The 21820-nt window shown below is 38.3% G+C and overlaps 1 protein-coding gene across 1 annotated transcript; it reads right to left on the minus strand.

Annotated features, from left to right (window-relative positions):
- Positions 1-4449: 4449 nt before the first annotated feature.
- Positions 4450-17824, minus strand: LOC108684967 (histone-lysine N-methyltransferase trithorax). Its single transcript, XM_018189540.1, has 10 exons — positions 17564-17824; positions 15297-16728; positions 14635-15198; positions 14131-14561; positions 13715-13876; positions 13209-13604; positions 6363-13108; positions 5877-6039; positions 5433-5579; positions 4450-5161 (listed from the first exon to the last, which is right to left on the minus strand). Exons 1-10 carry the CDS (start codon positions 17726-17728, stop codon positions 4988-4990), a joined length of 10380 nt encoding a protein of 3459 aa, XP_018045029.1. The 5' UTR covers positions 17729-17824; the 3' UTR covers positions 4450-4987.
- Between the last annotated feature and the right edge of the window lie 3996 nt (positions 17825-21820).

A 21820-nucleotide genomic window follows, 5' to 3' on the forward strand; every position in this document is an offset into this window, starting at 1 on the left:
TATATATGCATATATTAAAAAAAAACAATGAAAAACGTTGTTTGCCGCAACGTGAATACCAAGAAGCCTCAATATAATAAAGACTGAAGTGACTCTAACTATAATATATACAATTTTCCTCGATTCGAGTTGAATTCTGAGAATTAAATTAAGACCTCAACATTAAAGAGAAATTGACATGATGCATGTTTTCATGTTCTTTTAATTTAAGCGAACTTGGTATTTGAGGACGATATCAAGAAGGCATCAAACTGTAATCGTGCCGTACACTCGATGCTGATTTACTACTACACATAGACACACACAAATTACTATAAAACAAAAGAGAGGAATACATCGCGTATGGTAAAATGTACAACACACACATGTTTCTCTCATATTTCCACTTCTGTTTTTATTTTGTTAATTTTCTCGTATAATATATACTAACAAAACATTTAATTACAAAACATGGGCATATCTGTGTGTTTTGTGTGTGTGTATGTACGAGTACGTGTCTTGTGATGAAAGCAGCTATGTGTTCTTTTTCTATGCGGTACGCGTACCTTTTCTGATTAATGTAGATATTACGATTAAACTTCATAAGTTTTCTACGATAAGTAGATGGATTGATAACGATAATTTACACGCAAAAAACGTGTGGCAAATGCCCCCTATCCGTCCCGTTATCGTCATCCCCCATTCCTTCGTTTTCATAATATCGTTTCTTCATTCGTTCATTCATTTAATCGCGAGTCAGGTTTCCATGATCGGGCCTCATTTATCGAAATTCTCCTCTCTCTCTCTCTCTCTCTCTCTCTCTCTCTCTCTCTCTCTCTTTCTCTACAACCTATATCCGTCATAAATATGTAAACGCAAGAAGGGATAAAAACGCTACTGTAATATGCGATATAATAATATTATCGTACTTCGATATTAGTTATAAATAGTTTTTTAATAATTATTTGTCCAAACACTGAATATTTTACAACAGCCATCGAATCTCAACTATTTGTAACTCTATTTAAACAGTTTGCAACTTTTACAGTTCATCATTCATTTTTTTTCAATTTCACTTTTAATATTATTATGCGTATAGCACATGATCTGATCCAATATCATATCAATAATAGGGATATATCATAAATTTTGTAATTTCCTAAAAAATATTCTCTAAAAAATATGTCGACCTAAAGATTATTATGACTGATAATCACAGACAATTTTTTCAATTTTTCTTTTTCTCTTTCATACCATCGTCGAGTTTGTCAATAATTGTTATTTATCTTCCCTCTTACTTTTTTTTTTTTAAACAAGTACAATATTTCAAAATTCTACACTTTGTTTAAACATTAGAATAGTAGGTTTATACACGTCTTAAGAAGCGTTTTATATTTCAATTTTTCTCCCTCTTTTAATTGCTTAAATTGTAATATTTTAATATTCTCAGCTTATCCTTTTCTCAAGAAGAAAAAAAAAAATTTAAAGAGCGCAATGAGACCAAAGTTTCAATTATGAAAGATCGCAATTAGCGTGATGATGCGCCGAAACCGTCGCGTCGTGAGAACGCACACCGCGCGCTCGTCACGTTCCGCGAAATCACTTAATCACTCGCAATTTTAAACGCAACGCTGAAATGCGACGTCCATTCGGATTCGAATCGTTCGAACTTCGAAGCGAATCTGTCTGTCGAGAGGTAAAACATGCGTAAAAGTCAGAGAGAAACAATCTACCTATTACATCTATACATTAGTATCATTTTTTTTCCTCTAATTATTAGTAAACTATTAAACAGTTTATTCATCGTACCATTTCTTCGGATGTTCATCATTTTTTTACACGCAGCGTTACTTTTGAAAGGTGCTGATGGGTGTAATAAACAAACGGTGCTTAATATGCCCAAATACGAGTGACTTGAGTAGTGATGTATTATGCTTTCTCTTTCTCGTTTTTTGTGTGTGTATAGATTATAATTAATAGCGATAATAATAATAATAATAATAATAATAATCATAATCATAATCATAGTGAAGGCTGTATGCGTAATACTCTCTAAGGAGGGTCATACACCCTTTTTACGCAGTTTAAAGAGTAGTTTAAAAAGACACAGAGTATGTTCCAGAAAGCACCTGATAGATATTCGTCCGAATTCATCAGGTAAGGATTATTAGCAGACAAGTAAATCTCTCTTTCTCTCTCTCACTCTCTCACATACGCTTTTAATCTTCCGCTACAAGCATACGTTTAAACTGTTCCATACTTTTTGCTGAAGTACTCGAGTGGGTACTTTACAGAAGTCGTCGATGATACAAATAATGAAAAGGGAACGCTGTACTGAAAAATTTAAATCTATTCGCGAACGTAGAAATGAAATCGGACAATGATGGATAGCTTACAGCTTATAATCATAATACAGAGCAATGTAAAAATCGAGTTACATGGTATGTATGCCTACAGAGAATACACCTTGTAAAGCCCAAATAAATTCTGACATCCGATTATTCTAGCGTAACAATCAGAAGACTGTAATCAAATTAAAGATACACGATTGCTTGTTTGTTAGGAAAAAAAAAAAAAAAAAAAAAAGGATTTGATCCTTGTATCCGCGTTAATCAATGTGACTACCATATATGTGCACCGGTCCTAAATCATTCAGTTTACATTAGTACTTTTTCGTCAACCCTAATACCATATCGTTTATAATCAATAAATATCAATAAAATATCTAACATTGTTATATTTTCAAGTAAGTTACCATCCTTACTAGTCGTATTACTTTTCATGTACAGATTAAAATTAATTATCATTATATTAACAATATTCATCTCCTCGAATATAATAGTCATTAATTATCGATAATTATAATATTAAAAAAAAAAAAAAAAGATTCACAAAATATCTAAAAGATGGCAATTTCACGTGACCAGAACAGGTTTCCGTTTTCCCGCGATTTTATAACTTTTTACAACTCAGCATATGCGCTTTGTACCAAACCAGGCCGATTAAAATCGCAGCACGTCTGACATTATTCGTGTGCTCAAATAATGCGCTCCTATGTGTGTGCCACCATTTCACCCCTTTATATTATCTCTTTAAATAATTCACGATCAATATTCTTCGTATAACGCATTTCTTATTATTATCAAACACTTCCGCACTGCAACCTTACTATCTCTTACTCTAGGCCATTTTTTCATGAAAAGTGCACTTAACGGTGTCCATGGAGCACCAAAATTTAAGGGACTACCACCTCGGCAGAAATTGATTAATCGCGCTAAAATACGATGTAGTTGTATCGGAGGGCGCCGTGCCATGCGCCGTTGCGGTTGTTAGTTTCGAATATAAAATATCATTTGCGTAAATATATATATCTAAATCTATCACCGGGTGAAAGCGTAGGTACATGTAAAAGTAAGGCAAAACTGGACTTCACAGAAGGGTATTGGTACGGAATACATGGTACATATATATATATATCCGTAAAAATGTAAAATATATATTCCTATAAAAGCATCTCTAATATATTTCCCATTATGGGAAAATATCACAAACGTTCGCCGGAGAAACATGTCCGGAGACGTTTATCCCAAACAATGCATAAATCTTCGTCGATTTGACCGACGAACAAACCGATTTTTCGATTAAAAAAAATTCTTTTAAAAGGATTATTAAAACCGTTAACGCTTCTATTCAATACTCGTCAAACAAAATGTCGTGTCTCATATAATTCAGACAATAGAATTCGGATAATAAACTCGAATATGAATATGATCTTGGCAAGGTGGAAGCACAAATATAGACGCGATATTTAAAAAAATGTACAAAAAGGAAAAGAGAGGACAAATAATATCGAACTCGCGCCATTCATTTTTACATTGAATAAATAGTTTTGGAAAGCAAATATCCTCTAGTCAATGATGCCACGTGAACAATAAAACAAAATCGTATCAATGTCTGCCAAAGTAGGTATACCTTCGAACAATATCCTGCTATAGGAGACTGTTCTCGCTTGCCATTCTCTATCTCTCTCCTTAATACCTACATTCCTAACTTAAGTTAAAACTGATTTGCTGTACTTACATCAAAGACGATATATCTAGTCTAACAATTACATATTTTACAAAAACATTTGAAATCTGGCCCTACAGCAGACATGAAATGTCACGAAGTTAGTCATACACTGTACACTAAATTTAAAATTTACAAATCATCTAAATATACAATTATCGCGCATTTTATGTTCACGTGCTTGACAAGATCTTTTGTACACTATATTTACGTTATTTTTATCTTGTGATATTTGAAAGAAATGTAAATAGCTTTCAAAAAGAAAACTTATGATCATTGTCAAAAATCCGTTAGTTTCTCGTAGTACTTTAGCAGCATTATTTTTCATTTTTATCCTTATGATAAAAATAATTTCGTTTAAGAGAAAGAGTTTATTTTGAAATCCGATCAAAGCATCGAGAGATCCATACCATGCAAGAATTATGCGCTCTCGTATAAGGAGCTCTCGCATTTAGTGTAAAGTGTAAGATAACTTGTACACTTAAGCCTCAACAGTAGATAATACGTAGAGTCTAAAAGTCGTGCGAGAAAGCACAGGCGTGAATAAAATAACACTTTCACAAGTCTGAAGCGCGTTAGTAAAACGCACGACTTTGTCGGATACAAAAGCAGGAGATACTCGAATGGTTTATTGCTATAGGTATATGTGTAAATATACCCCCCGTTAAATCAACTACAGGAACGTAGCTGTCTAAAGTAACATCATCGTAATCGCTGTGCTTCGCGTATTACGTCTGGCCTTCTAATCTTTAAAATGTATAATCTATGTTCTTTTATATAGTAATAAAAAGCTGCAATCTCTGAAAATAGTTTGATGATGAGTAAAATGAATAACATTCAATAAAATGAATCCTATTCGAAAGCGCGCGCGCAATTATAGCACATATTTTATTTCTTTGTCTTCGGTCAGCTGCTTAAGATAAGCTGTATATACGCAGTCTCAGTTGAGGTATTTGCGACATTTGCGAGAACCGCAAGTACACGGGATCTTGATATCCTCGAATGGGAATTTGTAGTCATATGTCAACTCCTCTCCTTGAATGATGCGACGAAGAGCAAAAATCAGTATGTGTTTCTTACCTAGTATGTCCACCACTCGCGAGTAGCAATTTGGCTATAACATACATATTTTCGTATAATACATATTTATCAAATATTTCAACGTAATGATTATAATAATATTAACGTAATGTTTAATTATATATATTATATATTACATAATCAAATTATAGAAAGTGCAATTTAAAATAATTAGATTTTTATATATTTAAAAATATTTATATACAAATAAAATAATGTTATTAGATAATAATAAAAGCTTTTGTCAATTTGTAGTAATAGGTAAATTTTTGTTTTAAAAATAAAGAAAAAGAAATCTTCCGTACCTCGCACGAATGATTGATAAACCTAGCTGCATTTCCCTTCATAGTAGCATCAACAACTAGATGATCGTCGATTTTAAACATATAACAGCCTATATTCTTGCTGTCATAATACTTTTCTCTTTTATCGGTCAAGGAAGATCGAATAACCTAAAGATAATCAATAATTTTAATGGTTATAATAATAATAATAATAATAATAGATACTAGAGACTCTATAGTGTAACAGACATTTACAAAGTGTCACGTGATCAATATATTTCTCTAATTGGCTGGAGTAATTCGTAGTAGCTGTCATATTGAATTTATCAATATATTTATCAATATACTCAACTCCTGTCGACTGCTCTGCGAATCTCTGTTAGATTATAGGATCTCTATCTAACCGATACCGATTACAAGTGACATGATCTTCTAATATGTGAATATGAATAGTTTGCTACTTACTTCACCGGCGTATTCAATGACCATCTCACCAGGCTCGATATCTCTCAAACAAAACAGTCCTCTACCATGTATATGGGAATAATATACACCAACAGATGCTTTTGATGTTTCTTTAAGTATTCTAAAGCGCATTGCCATAGGCAAATTGGTACTCACGGCTCGCCTGTAACAGTATTCGTCACAATGCTTTATTAAATAAATTATTAACAATAGCACTTGTTTATTTTTCATATTACAGATTTTATTTATAGTTTAAAAAAGTATAACTTATATTCAATATATAATGTGTATCAAAAAACGATATGTGATTATTAAAATAAAAAATGTAAATATATCACACCGATGATGCACAAGACCATTAAAATGAAAGTATTAAAACTCATATTGATAATTAAATATCAGAAATCACATGAATTAATTTACAAAAAACAATTATAAAATAGCAATTTTGTCTTTACATTATATAAGCGTGGTGGTGAATTTTACCTAGATTCTGTTTCCGATATTGTAATTATATTAGGATGCGGTCTATGCTGCGACGCCAACCAGCTGAACATGTCGTGTACTTTCCTGCCTTTAAAAGGTTCTGCTCGTGCCGCTCCGTTGGCACACGCTGCCGGCAACTCATTTTCCATCTCGTCGGGTTTTGGCGGCTCCAACGTATGGAATTTGGGCTTATATTTGCTGCATCTGTTGACGCCCGGCAATTGTTCAATCAAGTAGATAGCCGCATTATTCTCCAAACCGAGACCCTCGGACAACGGATTGTGAGGCAGAGGAGACAAGTTGTGAACCTTGCGCGCATTCTGTACCGCCTGATACACTGTCTCCCAAACCTCGGTCATAGACGAGGCAGTATGGGTAAAGCCATCTTGCGACTTGATCTCATACATTAAGATCGGTCCTTTCGAGCAATTGTGCATTTGCGGCGGATTCTGCTGCGGATTGTTTCGCAGCGGTCTGATTGATTTCGTCACTATTCTGGGTTTCTTGACAGCTACGGGTGGCGCTTTTGCCTTAAGTATGTTCACTTTCGCGTCCATAGGTTTCACTTTGTCCTCGAATTTGTTCGCTTTGAGCGTAAACGTTTTGATCGGCAACAGTTGTAATGACGCAATCTGAGGCACCTGTTTTGACGGTAATATCTCCACAGATGTTACTTGTGGTGTCTTTTTGCTCTGAGTGACCGCCTTCATGTTGCGCGTGATCTTGTAAGAACCGTCCTGTAACTGTTTCTGCAGCACTATCTTCAACGATGTGTTTTGTAGCTTCTCCTTATCAAGTTCCAATTTGAGATTCTCCTTTACTTTCTCTATAGTTTCTGTATTCAGTTTGATATTGTCACTGATATTGCTGAGTGCGGTTTCAGGTTTTTTTATTTGCACGATCTGCTCGATGATTTCCTTCTTTGATTCTACGATTTCCGGTTCGGCTGGCTTGATTACCGGTTTCGTCGGCTCTTCAATCGCCAAATCGTCTTTCTTTGCTGGATCCTGCTTAAGTGTCACCGCCTGCATTGGCAGCACCCTGTTCATCGGTCTACTGGTCGGCATGTTATTCGTCGGCATCGTAATTTTGTTTTGCACGGAATTGGAATTAGAAACAATGATTGGGTTGTTATTGTTGATGCATGTGTTCATCGAGTTCGGATTCAACGCGATACCGTTACTATAGCTTTTATGTATGCTATTTACATCGTGATTTGACTTATGATTTAAAACTAGATTCCGTTGCGTAACATAATGATTCGATAAAGGTGGTATCTTAGATGATGATATGCTAGACTTGATCATGCTAGTGTTCTCCGATACGTGTTTCGAATCGAAATATGGTCGCACACTGTTGTTCATCGGTTGCTCCGCGCCGAACAACGGCTCAGTGATCTTCCAAGCTCCATGATTCGCCTGAACCAAATGCGTGACTGGACTGGGTCTCACAGCGACACGAGGTATCATTGGCATTGCATGAGGTGGTAGTGCTGATGATGGCGGCGATGGTAGCGACGATGGAGGTGTTGATGGCGGTGGTGATGTTGGTTGCGGTGGTGGTGGTGGTGGTGGTGGTGGTGGTGGCGGTGGTGGTGGTGGAGGTGGTGGAGGTGGCGGTGGTGGCGCCGACGATGATAGCTTTGTCGGTGTCATTGCGCTTATCGACGTCGCATTCGATGAGCACACATCTGCCACTTGAATCGATGCCATTGGATGCTCTATGGTCGCATTTTGACACGGTACCGGTGTAACGACGTTACACGCGATGCCACCATAAGCTCGTTCCGGAGATGTGGCGGAAATGTTGATTTGTGGTGGCGTTACAATTGGTTCCACTGCTAGCGTTGATGCTGATATTGATATTGGTGCTGGCATTGATACTGATGTTGGTATTGATACTGGTGTCGGTATTGACACTGGTGTCGGTATTGACATTGGTGTCGGTAATGACACTGGTGTCGGTATTGACACTGGTGTCGGTATTGACACTGGTGTCGGTATTGACATTGGTGCTGGTATTGATGCCGATGCTGGCATCGGTGCCGATGCCAATGTTGGTGCTGGTGATGGTACCGGAGCTGCTGCTGGTGGTAACGACGGCGCCGATTGGTTCACCACCACGTAAGGTACTCCAGACATGTTGGACATGCCACTCACATTCTGCATACTCGCTATGTTAGATACGCCAGTTATGTTGGGCATACCAGATATGTTCGGCATACTCGATACATTCTGCATCGTTGTTACAGTAGGTACGCCCGACATAGCTTGTACATCCACGATAGGCTCCATCAGCTTAGATGCTTGAAATACCTGTGTTGTTGTTTGATAACTACTGGCCAATACTTGTGGCACTGTGCCAGTCATGAATTGGCTAGACGACATCACGGTATTGCTAACGATTGTCTCCAGACCATAGTACATTGGTTGATTCGATACAAACATACCGCCGGTTGGATCGGCAAACATTTCCAGAGTAGGCGTAGAACTCAATAGCAGTTGCTCCGATGATATAACGCCACATTGGATTGCATTGGGTTGTTGTTGTATGATGGTACCTAATACAGTAGGCTGTGTCTGCGCAATCTGCACGCTCGGCAATATCGATATACCACCGTTTTGTAGCAGCAGATTGTCGGTGGACGGTGCTTGTATATAGGTGCCTGGCACTAAAGAATTTGCAGCGATCAGCTGCGGTTTGAAACCGGTCTCGTGTTGCCCGTCACCTATTGTCGTGATGTATTGTAAATTTTGACCAGATTGTTGCTGCAGTGCTTCCACATAAGCGGATACAATTCCTGGTGACGCCACTTGCTGAAGGATTACTGTGGGCGGTCTCGGGGTGGTCTGATGTAACTGGATTACCGGTGGACCGTTTGACATTGTTGTCGGTTGAAATTTGACATTGTGCGCGATATTTTGCGGCGACTGTATTACATTTTTCAAAACATGTTGCTGTGGCTTGATGTTCTTGGTCTTAGGCTTGGCTACCCGTAAATTCTTCTTGGAAGAGGTTCGGGTGATCTGTGCGTTCGTCTGCATAGACTCGTGCGCAGTTTGTACGCCCATGGACGAAAAACTGGGTGACATTTCCGGACTTGGGACGGTCTGCGAGCTCGTGCTGTCCGGCGAACTCATCGGTGTATTCACGATACCATGCGCCGTAGCATTTGAGTCGCTGGAGATGGACGGCGGATCTGTGATCTCCGTTATCTGCACTGTGCTTTCCTGAGGAGGTAATACTGCTGGGTTCGGCAGAGTGGTGGTTCTACGGGTGTATTGAGTCTGTACGATCACGTCATTGGACGTTAATACTGTCTGGTGTACGGTCTCGACGGTGGCATGCGTCGCATGAATTTGTGGCGTAATGATCGCTTGGGCAATCGGTTCAATCTGGATACTCGGATGAGGCGACGCCACGGATGCCTCGATGGGTGACGTCGCTTGAATATCTGAGTAATCGGTCGTTAGAGTGTGGCCCTCAGATGGTGAAAGCGTGATGAATTGCGATGACATCGAACCCATGTTTGGGGAAAACCCCGATTCTGGCGATGCCAGCTTGTTGTCCATGGTCTCCGAGTCGCTATCACTAGTAATCATAGTATCGCAGTTGTTCAGATGACGATTGTAACTCTCCTCGTTGCGATACGTGAGGCCACATCTCTTGCAAGTGACATCGATATCCTCGAACGGCGATGATTCGTATGAGGTATGAAGTAACCTTTCATGCGTCATCATATGTTGCGACGAGACGCACTCGTCGTCGCTCGAGATATCGCCTGCACCATCGACCTGTGGGATCTGCAGATTCATTTTGAGATTCTTCTCCTTGAACAAGACTTCCGCTTTGTGCGAGGTACATCTAATGGTTGGTGCGGTTATAAAGTTGCTATTGCCACTCTTCGTTTTTTTATCACAGTTACTTGACACATGTGATCTGATGAAACCAAAGATACGCTTTGAATGTAAAAGATTTGAAGGCCGCGCGTATAAGCCAAGTTCCATTTCCGAGCTTGACTCGCTCGCATCAGACGAGTGCTCATCATTAATGCCGTCTAATTGCGGGATCGATAATGATTCAGATGTTTGAAGATTCGCGTTTTTCTCTTCGGCATTGTATTCTGGTGAACTGCACTCGCTGGCACTATTAGCGTCAACCGACCCGTCGACTTGCACTATTCGCGGTTGCTGCTGTCTTGGATGCCAAAGCAGCCTCTTGTGTTCCTTTACGTCGTCCCTGGCTGGTAACACGCGGCGATTTAATCCAGCAGAGTCCTCAATACAATATTTCAACTCGCGCACAGAATCGGATAGTATGTTAGGCGTGTTTCCTCTTCCCACAGTGACCATAATACTCTCCGGGATTCTCAATTCATGAAACATCGACGTACGTTCGTTTTGCGCATCAAGAACAATAAGACCGGTTTCGCTGGACTTGGTACTGGATGGATTTCGGGGCAACTTCCGTCTTTTTATGTTAGAACCATAAGTGTTGTCGAGCTTGCAGCTCCATGTGAGACTGCAGGAACGTTGATGATGCCTTTGACCGCCGACGATCAGCGGATTGTTCGACATCACCTCTGATTTGGATCGTTTCAGTTCTCTACCGCCGCGTTTCTGGCTTTTTGAATTAAATAAGTCGTCCATGAGATCCTGCATCGCAGTCTTTGCTTCCAATCGTACCCAGAGATCATTGTGCGCTCCTAATTCCAACAGAGACGAATCTATTTTGGAGATCTTACTTTCCGACGGTTTTATCGTCTCTTCGACTTCTGACGACAACATATCATCCTTGAATAAATCCGTGCTGAAAGAGCCATCATTCTTTAAATCCATGGCTAAAAAATCCTCATACGACATCTTTGGAAAAATGTCTTGCATGGAAATTCCGTCTAACAGATCGTGTGGCAAATCTTCAAATATAGCCTCCTTCAATTCCGGCGGCAAAAGATCTGTATTGTTCTGCTCCGCTAAATTCTCATCAACTTCTTTGTTGCACACGAAATCGATGAGCGCATCTAGAGTTTGTTTGACGGCGAAATAATCTGTCGGTACTTCATCTTTCTCCTGCTCCTTGCTATGATCGATAGTGATGTTATTCTCCATGTCGGACGAGACGTCCGGCATATATACCTGCACATAAGTTCTAATGTAATATCTCACGATCTTGTAAGGATTCACTGTGGACCAGTAAAGTCTAGAACATTTGTAATCGCATGGTATTATCTTCTCAGCCGTATCAGAGAATTCCGGAATGACGGTGCCCAAACAGTCGACCATCAAAGAACCTATCATTAACTTAACTTTGTTGGGTTCGGCAAATTTCTTTTTCTTACGATCCAACTCCACATATACCGGTCGTTTCAAACTAAACTCGTTCTCGTTTTGCAGAGACTTATAGACGTGACTCGTATTCGAATGTGAGATGCAAAATACAGTTTTGTCGTCATTGAAAGCGAGTCCGACATTCCTCGCGCATGGAAAATGAAAAGTATTGCTGCAATTCTTCGCGCAACATCCGATGCTCGCGCCCTTCTTACCGCACTCGGAGCAGCGAATCAAACGACCCCTCGAAATGGCACTATGAACATTCTGCAGTGAGCCATCGATTTCCTCAAACACCTCGTTTGACCATAGCGCGCAATTCGCGTGTACCCATTCATTCTGCCCACAATACAGTAACCTTCCCTCTTTTGTCTCGTGCCCATCACCCAAACCCTTGCATAAACAACACGATCTGCTGTCCTCGACGTGAATATTATATAGATTCGCCGTTTTTGCTGCGATTGCTTTCGGTGCTTTCATCACTTCCTCCTTCCATGCCTCCAGAATAGGATCGTCAAACTTTGTCGTCAGAGCAATGTCTTCGCCAACATCTTTAGTAGGCATTAACGTATCAGCGTTGTTGTCGCTGCTCTTAAAATTTTTCGGAGTAAACCATGGAAAAACTTCTTGTAGAATCTCGTGATACGTTTCTATCAGATCTTTTGAACCGACACGATTGATTACGTGCATCATATCACAATGAAATTGTAATAACGATTTATATTCATTACTGTTTACCTTACGTTTCACAGACATTAAAGTGGGCGAGGGTCTTGCGATGATTTGCTGCTCGGAACAATGGCATTCCGTGACATCGGTTGAAGTTGAAGAAACTAATGAATCTTGATTTGTCAAGTCTTTTTTCTCGTTATCTTGAGAGTCCTTCGGAACGCAGTTTTTCACCCTAACCGAGCATTCTTTTAGATGGAATTTCTGTCGTAGTCGTCGCAGACCTTTTCTAATGGGATTATCTATTGAATGTTCTTCTAAATCAGGCTTATTCATACCATCCCTGTAATTGGCACCCGAACTCGAGTCGATATCTATGGACTTGTCACCATTACACTCTTCCGATTCTTCATTTTCTTTTGTACAGTTCGTTTCATTTTTGTCTTCTTCAGGAAACTCAAGTTTTCTTACACTCAAAACGGGCCTGCAAAGGCACTCCTTTCTGGGACTCCACTTGAGAGCCGTGCAAATCTTGCGATTTTTACTTAGAGATTTTATCACCCCGATGAAACCCGCCTTCAGTTCCGCTTCTATGGCATTCCTCCAAATAGAGGAACTCGAATTGGAAGAGCATTGGCTACACGTGAATTCGATCGAATCGGGCAGGTAACTAAGTATCTGGTAACGCTCATCGGAAAGGCCTTCACAACGGGCATGTACCCAGCAGGAACACTCGCTACATTCCATCATCTAAAAGAATGTGTGCGATCATAATATATAAATTGCAAATATGAAACAAATTTTGCGATTGTGAACTTATTTTATATCAAGATTTCATGTACATACTCACCTTTGTGTCAAAATCGTTCTCGTTGTAACATCTCTGACACAAAGGACAATAGTTTCCTTGTTGTCTTAACTTAAAGCACATAGAGCAGAGAGGTAAGTTACCAACGTGAACGTTGACGCCCTCGCTACCACAGCTTTTACATTTAATACAGCTCTGACAAACATAAGGTCGATCGGGACTGTACAATCTGGAGCTAACACCGGACTTTGACAAACATGAATGATGAAACGACTGACGACAACGAATGCAGGATAATTTCGGACCGGATCTGAGATGGCAGGACTGACATATCGTACACCGGGGACAACACCAGTTTGGCTGTGCACAAGCGTTCCATTCACTGGGTTCCAAACAGAAGGCATGGTACGGCTCGCAACAGCATTGACAGTGGATCAGCTGTAAAGAAGGATCAATTATATTGATAGTTCTCGAAAAGAAGGCATGTTACTATTACATGTCCACTCGTTATCCTTCTATACCTGATATTTCATACGTTTATTACTTACCGGCTCTTTACCAGCGCTTCCACACAAATAGCAAATAGCAGGTATATGAAATAGTTCAGAACCGATAAGAGCAAAACCCTTAGCTCCGACCTCAGAAGGATCGTATTGCTCCCAGAAATCTATGGAAACTGTATATACAGTATCCATAACTGCCTTAGACACCTACAACAAATATATTATTATTCACATCACTTTACTTTCTATTTTATGTCACATTAATTTATGAACGAAATTTAAGTTTGTAGCAAGTTTTATATTAAATAAACGGAATACCAACTTACATACAAAAAAGCAACTTATAGATGTCGTACAAGAAAAATAGAACCTCTCATCCAGTATATGTCATTGACAAATAAATATTTATATGGCTATACTTAGATCACTTTCTTCTCGATTATACTTGAAAAATATCTTACCACTGGAAAGTGCAACGTTGACACATTCTGTTGCGGTTTTCCTCTTCTCGAATGAGACTGTTGTGTTGTGTTAACGTTAAGATTTAAATTATTATCTTCATTATGCTTTTGTATTTCCTTTTCTTTTATATCATCTCTCTTTTCTATTCTCTCATTTTCTTTCACTGTCTTTGGAATGTTTTTACCATGTTCGTTGTCTTCTTTCGCGTCTACAGTAGGAAAAGTTGCAATGGGTTGTCCAAGTGCAACACTAGCGCTTCGACAAACATGCTTAACTCTCGGTCCTTTCAACTCAAGTCTCTGTCTAAGAGGTTGCGACTGTTGGCTGGCAGACGAAGAAGCGACCACTGGATTTTTAATTTTCTTTCTTACTTTAATCCTGTTATTTTTCCTTCGTTTCTTATTAGGCGATATACTCATTGAAGAATCAACTGTAATAAAACACATCATAAATACAAATAAACGCGATTTCAAAAAAAGTATTTATAAAATAACTTGTCTTACACTTATCTATTTTTGTATAGAGAAAACCTCCAGTGCCCTGATAACTCGTCTTATGTCCCATTTCAAAATTTCTCCAACTCATAGCAGACTTAAATAAATTTCTTTCCGAACTATCTTCTGCGGGCCAACTGAGTTTAGACGAGCATAACTTTTGTCCTTGACCATCCTCGTCTTGACCAAGTGGCAAAGAAATACTTAAAGGGTCTCTCATTAATGGTGGTAACAACGCGTTTAAGCCAGTTCTTAAAGGAGGTGGAATGTTATAACATTTCAAACACATTTTCAACCAACACGCCGGGCATCTGGCTTTATAAACGCATCTCATGAGATTCCATTGTTGACTCCTCACAACAGGTGGGACTAAACACAAACCGTCCCCTTTATGACACTGAAGAATGGGAAGAACATTGTTTGAGGATTTAGCACAAGCTTGACGTTTGATCATTTTGCTTATAAACTTTCGGCAAGATTCGCAACTGTGAATACCAAATTTGCGTGCCTGTTTCACAAATCGATAAAATCGCACTGCTCCGCAAACACCACATTTTATAGTACCTGTTAATCCTACAACGAAAAATAATCAATAATATTTAGGAATAGTTTTTGTTGAAAGTATATGTGTAACAAATAGATACAAAATCGTCACAAAGTGTAATATGTACCTAAATTAGTGCTTCCTCCCATAGTGTTACTGGTACTCGTTGTTGAAAATGGTCCTTCTGTTCCAGCTAGACACTTATTGTCCAACTTTAATCTTGCTTTCCTTAATATAACTTTTCCACCATTGAGTTTCATTCCGCTAAAATCGGGTGACTCGCCTTCCTGATTGCTGTGCTCGCTTTCGTTTTCAGATAAATTGTTTTCCGTCTCAAAATTGTTCAATGTATTAACCGCAGTTTTATTACCATGTCCAAGCTGATTCTCAATTTCTGCACAGCCACCTTCTGTCAATCCTGCACCACTGTTAAAGCTTACCTGATTATTACTTAAATCGCTTGCTATTTCATTTTGAGTTCCTGATCTCGTCTGAACTCTGGAAGACTCGAAGTGTGGAACATTGGAATCGGGAAGAACTTTTGTAGGAATAGAAATCTGTTTCTGATTTCTGGAAATTGTTGATTTCACAGTTTGTGTCGTCCTGCTCGAGTTTTGTGAGCATTCTTGATTACTATTATAATTGTCGGATGTGCTGTTTGATACTTTATTCTTACACGATACAGTATGAGATTTCTTTACTTCTCTATGAGCTGATTTTGATATTTGTGCGTTTTGTACAGAATTCGCTGATTTTTCTATATTTTTTACTGATTGAGTTATAATCTCAGCATTGGAGTTTACACTTTGAATCACCCTTTTTGGCTTGCTTCTTGCCTCTTTAAATTTTGTACATAACTTACTAACAGTATTCCCTTTCAATTTTGATTCCAAGTTGCTAAGCTTATCTGGATTTAATTTAGTCTTTTTTACGTGTACACCAATTTCATTCTCGCTATACTCTGTAGTAGAAATTTCTTCCAATTCCTCGATAAATCTTTTATTTGGTTTTATAACTCTTGACGAATGCACGCTGCGAACGGGTAAAACAAATTTTCTCACTGTGCTAGGCTTCTCTCCTGATTGCACTACTAAATTACGTGTATTACTTCCAGATTTCGCCCTTTGAAGTAATCTTTTTGCAGTACTATTACGTAACTGTCTGGTTCTTTGATGCTGATCTAAGATGTTGTTCACTGATTTTAGCACCGGATTTTTCAAATAATTCGAAAATTTAATGTTCTTGCAATTCTTACGACTTTTTGCTCGGTGAATCTTTGAATGCTTAGTATTTGGATTTGTAACTGATTGTAACCGGGTGATGTCTTTAACTGGTTTTGGATTTGAATTGGTAAACTTTTCTGTGCTATTTTCGATGTCTGTAGGAGAATTTTTAATATCAATAACATCCTTCTTCGTGCTGGACCGTGGTGCAAGATTTTCGACTGTGACAGATGGCAATTTATCGCTTGTCTTCTCTGCATCATGTTGCTGAGTTTTTATATAAGATGCAGAAAGATTAGCCTCTTTAGTGCTAAATCCGTGAAATGGTGGATGTTCCTAAAGAAAAATCACCTAGATGAGTATTAGAAATAACAAACTATTCGACAATGATAATCTATCATAGTATAATTATATCTAAGCGTGTATATTTTGTATATGTATGTATGTATGTATGTTGTACAGTGAACAAACAAATTGTCAAACCATGAAAATAAACAAATGACTATAAAGTAGATTTACTTTATCTACACGACAATCTGCCTTCTGCAAAGTTTTATTCGTATTAAAAAAAAAATTGACAATCCTACATTCTTCCCATTGATAAGAAGTTATGGAGCAAGAATTGCAGAAGGCATACGTCACTGACATACTCCGTACCAAAAGCAGCCAGGATAAAATGTATAGAAATGAGTATAGCTCGATCGACATACGGAAGGGGAGGCAATGGTAAATTAAGAAACGAATCATTGAACGGCAAGTAAAGACCGCAAAGCGAACGCGTCGTGCACCTGCCGTTGGACAATCACTTATCACCGCGGATGATCACCGCCGATAGGTTAACCCGCGCGCTACGCCGCGCCAAAGTTCGTCGTCGGCCTGCGTATCGCAAGTCCATCCGAGTGCGTGTCCTCGTGACGCTTGCCGGAGCCGGACAATACGCGCAACTCGCGAGCGGCGAGACGCGGTGCGACGCGCGACGCGACGCTCGTCGATCTCACGCGACCTCGGCCTCGCCGAGCAACGGCGGCGACATGGTAGCGGCTACGATAACGACGGCAACGGTGGACGATGACGGTACGGTGACGCCGACGACGAAAACGACGGCGACGGTGACGGCGACAACGGATAGCGACGGCGGACGCCTCAACGCGACGACCTTTTTCCCCCTCACCTTCTCGTTGTCGCCGAATGTTTCGTTGAACAGGGAAAGTCCGTAGTAGATGTTTTCGGCGACAGTTACCGGATCGTTCTGCGCTGCCTCAGGCTGGCCCAGCACCTTGATCCGTTTCCTGGTGGCCGTCTTCGGCGGCTTCCCGGGAAACTTGGACCTTCCCATGTTCACCTGTTTTCAACGACGGACCTCAACCTCGCAGCGAAATTCTGCTTCCATTTTACTCGCGATTTGTGCCCACGGCCGAGAGGCGCACCGACTCTCTCGCGTACACTACTATACACCAACGTATGCTTTCCGATATACCGTCCTATATGTGCGCGCGCGCACGCGCACACACACATACGCACCAGCAAAGTACGCACTGCTAGTATCACTAGTGCTCCGCTATACTCTGCTACGCGCATGAGCAGTTGAGCACGGCCACCGCAGCCGCCGTGTTGCTCTCTCGCTCGTAGTTTCTCGCGGCCCGCTGGCTCTTCGGTCGACATCGGCCTCCGTCGGACGCGCTCGGACACGGCCGCAAAATACGCGCGTACTTGTCAAACAGAGAACCTGGACTACCAAGGCGGAATACGCTGTGTTGAAATACGGCTGCCAGGCTGCCACCGCGCCGTTCATCGCTGCTCGCTGCTTGCGCCGTCACGTTCTTTCTCGCTTTATGACAAATCCATCATCCTTCGATAGTCGGACCGCGACGACGCTCGTCTAAAATTTACACAGTTTCCTATCAACGCTCTAGTTTGCAATTTAATATTCGCCGACTTATAAATGATCTCTACGTTTGTCCGCGTCAATGGAAACGCGGCAAATAGCATAAGGTATATTTCTCTTCTGCAACTGCAACTTTTGAAAATTAAATTCAGAAATATTCATAAAATTACATCATATTTTTAAATTGATATTTATCTGATCGTATACAGTTAAAATCTTAGCATGCGATATTATTATTATGCAGTATTATTATTACACGATATTATTGTTAGAATATTCCGATTTTAACGTACTTATTTTTAATTGTGCTGTTTCTTTACGTCGGATCTTCACGTCTCGCACGTGAATATTTGGCGACAAGAAAAAAAGCAGTAAGGATAGTACGCAAGGAACGACGCGACTCGAATAAGGGAGAGTCACGTGACCGCTAGCGAATATCGAGCATTGAAAAGCGCGACTAGTTTGAACGTGCTCAACGTTCACATTTCGTGCGTTAACGTTTATTTTAACGAATGTTTTATTCATGAGTTATTGCCTGTCAATAACTTGCCGACTTGAATATCGATTTTATAATCGTTTCTCTTGGATAAATCAAAGAACGCATAGGATGGAGAATAATAAACTCAAGATATTAAATGGAACAATTCGCGCTTGTTGAGCGTGATCTTAAATTTGTTTATTAAGATCGCGACTTATATCATAATTATCGTAATAATACATAAAAATATTCGCTTATTTTCACCTTTCGCATATGCAATTATGAAAGTAACTTCAAACACGCACAACCGTACTTCACGCAATGTTCGGAGCACTGAGACCAATTACGCCTTACTTCGTGCATAGTTCATTAAGTTACTTTCGTACGTGTTTTATTAAGAGGTTAACGTACGAAAAGTACTAAAACAATTACTCAGGAAAAATGCATCGCGAGATAACAAAGATCGCAAATATACAGAAAAGTATACGTACTACGCAAATAATAATTATTTGTTTCAAATATTTCAAAAGTTCATAGATCCTCGAATCCACACTGAGAGAAAACGAAATAGTTCTATAAATTTGACAACTTTTGCAAGTACCTGTAACTAGTTTTACAAAGTAACAGAAACTGAAGTAATACTGAATGTTATAAAAATATAATCACGGTAACAAATTGAAGGCACTATTAATTGATAGTGAAACAGTGACTCAACTACATTGAGTAATTATTTAGACTTCATGCAAATAGATATAACAATTACATTTTTCTAGTTTAGACAAAAACTTTTTTTTAATAAAACACTCTATATCATGTAACTAATTAATCATTGTTGTTGAAGTAATTAGAGAAAAGAAGATTCTTATCATAATGGAATTTAGTTTCTTTCAAGAAGAAAACCATTCAGTTTACATAAATAATAAAAGATGCAAGGTTGATTTCGAACTTGAAAGACAAAAATAAATAAAAAATGCATACACAAATTTATAATTATGTATTATAAAGCTTTAATAAGAACAATAAGTAAATTAAGAAAATATAATAATATTAATTTTTATAATTAATTATATAGTTAATGTTACTATATTTTCTTAGTTCACTTAATCTAGTATTTTTAATAAAATTTAATAATATGTATAGTACAGTTGAGATGTTATTTCACTACAATTTATAATTATTGATACGATTTTTTTTTCTGAGTGTATCACAAGCATCAAATTTATTCAAAGTATACTCTGAGTATATAATCTTAGTAAACTTAATACTTCAATGAAGATTAAATTAAATTAACAGATTAATTCAATTTATTTAATATATAATGTCACTTCTTCGATCAATTTTAATAATGATCTTAAAAATAAATTTATGTTTCAAATACATAATAATGAGTTTTTCTAAATTTTGTAATAAGTACATTTTAAAATTATTATCAAAAAATTATTATTGTTAACAAAAAAAGATTTTTTGTTAAAACCGTTGCTTAAAAAGAAGAAAGTAAATTGAGTAATCACTTTTCTGAGCAATGGGATGATATTTTTCTGTGCGTACCAATGTACATACATATGTACCGATCTCTTATACGCGCGCGCAATTATTTGCTTATCTGTTTCATTGTGCTCTTCCACATCTTCATTGAAATTAAGCCAGCCTCGTATTCAGGTTCAGCCCGGCCTTTACGGAAGATTTACCGATTCGTTTATTCCTTAGCGCATTCCCAGGTTGTCGGTTCATTATTTCCGGCGAAGCTATCACACGAGAATAAAGATCGTTTTCGCAACGGTTCGTTCTAATTGCTTCCGGTATATTCTATCAAACGTGTACACATATTCCAACTGTGCGTTTCTCAAACAGTAATTAAGATCACACCGTAATACATCGCTTTTGTCGACGTCGTTATTGCGCTTACCTCTCTGAAAGCAAGGAACTAATGTCCATTTCTACGAATGTAGATTAACTTTCTCTCTCTTTAAAATTTAATTTACTCTTTATTTGTTGCTTTTTCTAGTTCTAAGAATTAGAACTAGAAAAAGATAACGGTAAGCTAAAGCAAGATTAAAGTTAATCTATATTGATACAAACGGACATAAAATGGTCGAAGAACCATGGGCCGTCGATAGATCGATTTCTTATACGTATACGATATTCTTGTACCTATGTACCTCTTGTATTTCCGTACATGCATATAGGACTTCTTGAACTGAATACGCAAAGCAGAACATCTGCGTCCATCCAGCGATATGTAATATTTAAAGCAGACTTGATACATTCTAACGTGAGAACGAGTTTAAAATTCATCATTTAAATTATTATATTTAAATATAATATCCTTATCGGGTTCATCTAAAAACAACTAGTATTTAAGTAAAATGTATATAGAAAGATATTTCAGGATTGAGAAGATATTATCGGAGGAAAATATTTAGGATATATCTCTTGTAGACACTCGTGGAAAATTATAGCAAGATAATCCTTTGTTTACGCGCTGCGTGTGATAAATAGGAGCGAGTAAATTGTCCGTAAACCGCTAAAATTGCCGTATCGCTAAAACCGAAAATCATTTCTCTCCGGAAAGGTCAGTTCTGTTTGTGCGATTAAATATTTTTCCTTTAACATTTACATACCACATTGTAGATTATTTTTAACACTATATATATAATACATAATGTATATTTTATTTATAACTTATTATTCATTAAAAATTACAATTACAAACACATTCGTACAATTTGCATTATAGTGTATATAATCACAGCATGTATCTCTCGAAATAACCGGCAATAACGCATTCGTATCGGAAATTATAATCTATTGAAATAAAGTTTGCCGTAACCGAAAATAAAATATTTATTGATTATCAATATTTTACTTATATAGAAGAAACTGTAACATTTTTTAAAAATAATTTGCAATATGTAACTGGAACTTTCAGTAGTTCTGATATTTTCGTCGGCAATCTTATACGGTAAAATAAACACTGAATATTATTTGTAAAATGTTCTGCGTGACTTTTTACCGCACACATATAATATCAATAAAAATCAATTTAATGATACTTGTTGTGTAAC

The sequence above is a fragment of the Atta colombica genome, unplaced genomic scaffold, assembly GCF_001594045.1.
Source record: "Atta colombica isolate Treedump-2 unplaced genomic scaffold, Acol1.0 scaffold141, whole genome shotgun sequence".
Taxonomy (NCBI): domain Eukaryota; kingdom Metazoa; phylum Arthropoda; class Insecta; order Hymenoptera; family Formicidae; genus Atta; species Atta colombica.

Excerpts from the sequence above, each read along its gene's own strand:
- LOC108684967 (XM_018189540.1), bottom strand. The coding sequence starts at position 17,728 with ATGGGAAGGTCCAAGTTTCCCGGGAAGCCGCCGAAGACGGCCACCAGG. Across the intron at positions 14,562-14,634 it reads CTATACAAAAATAGATAAGT|TTGATTCTTCAATGAGTATA; the intron begins GTAAGACAAGTT and ends GTTTTATTACAG. Across the intron at positions 5,162-5,432 it reads TTATCAATCATTCGTGCGAG|CCAAATTGCTACTCGCGAGT; the intron begins GTACGGAAGATT and ends TGTATGTTATAG.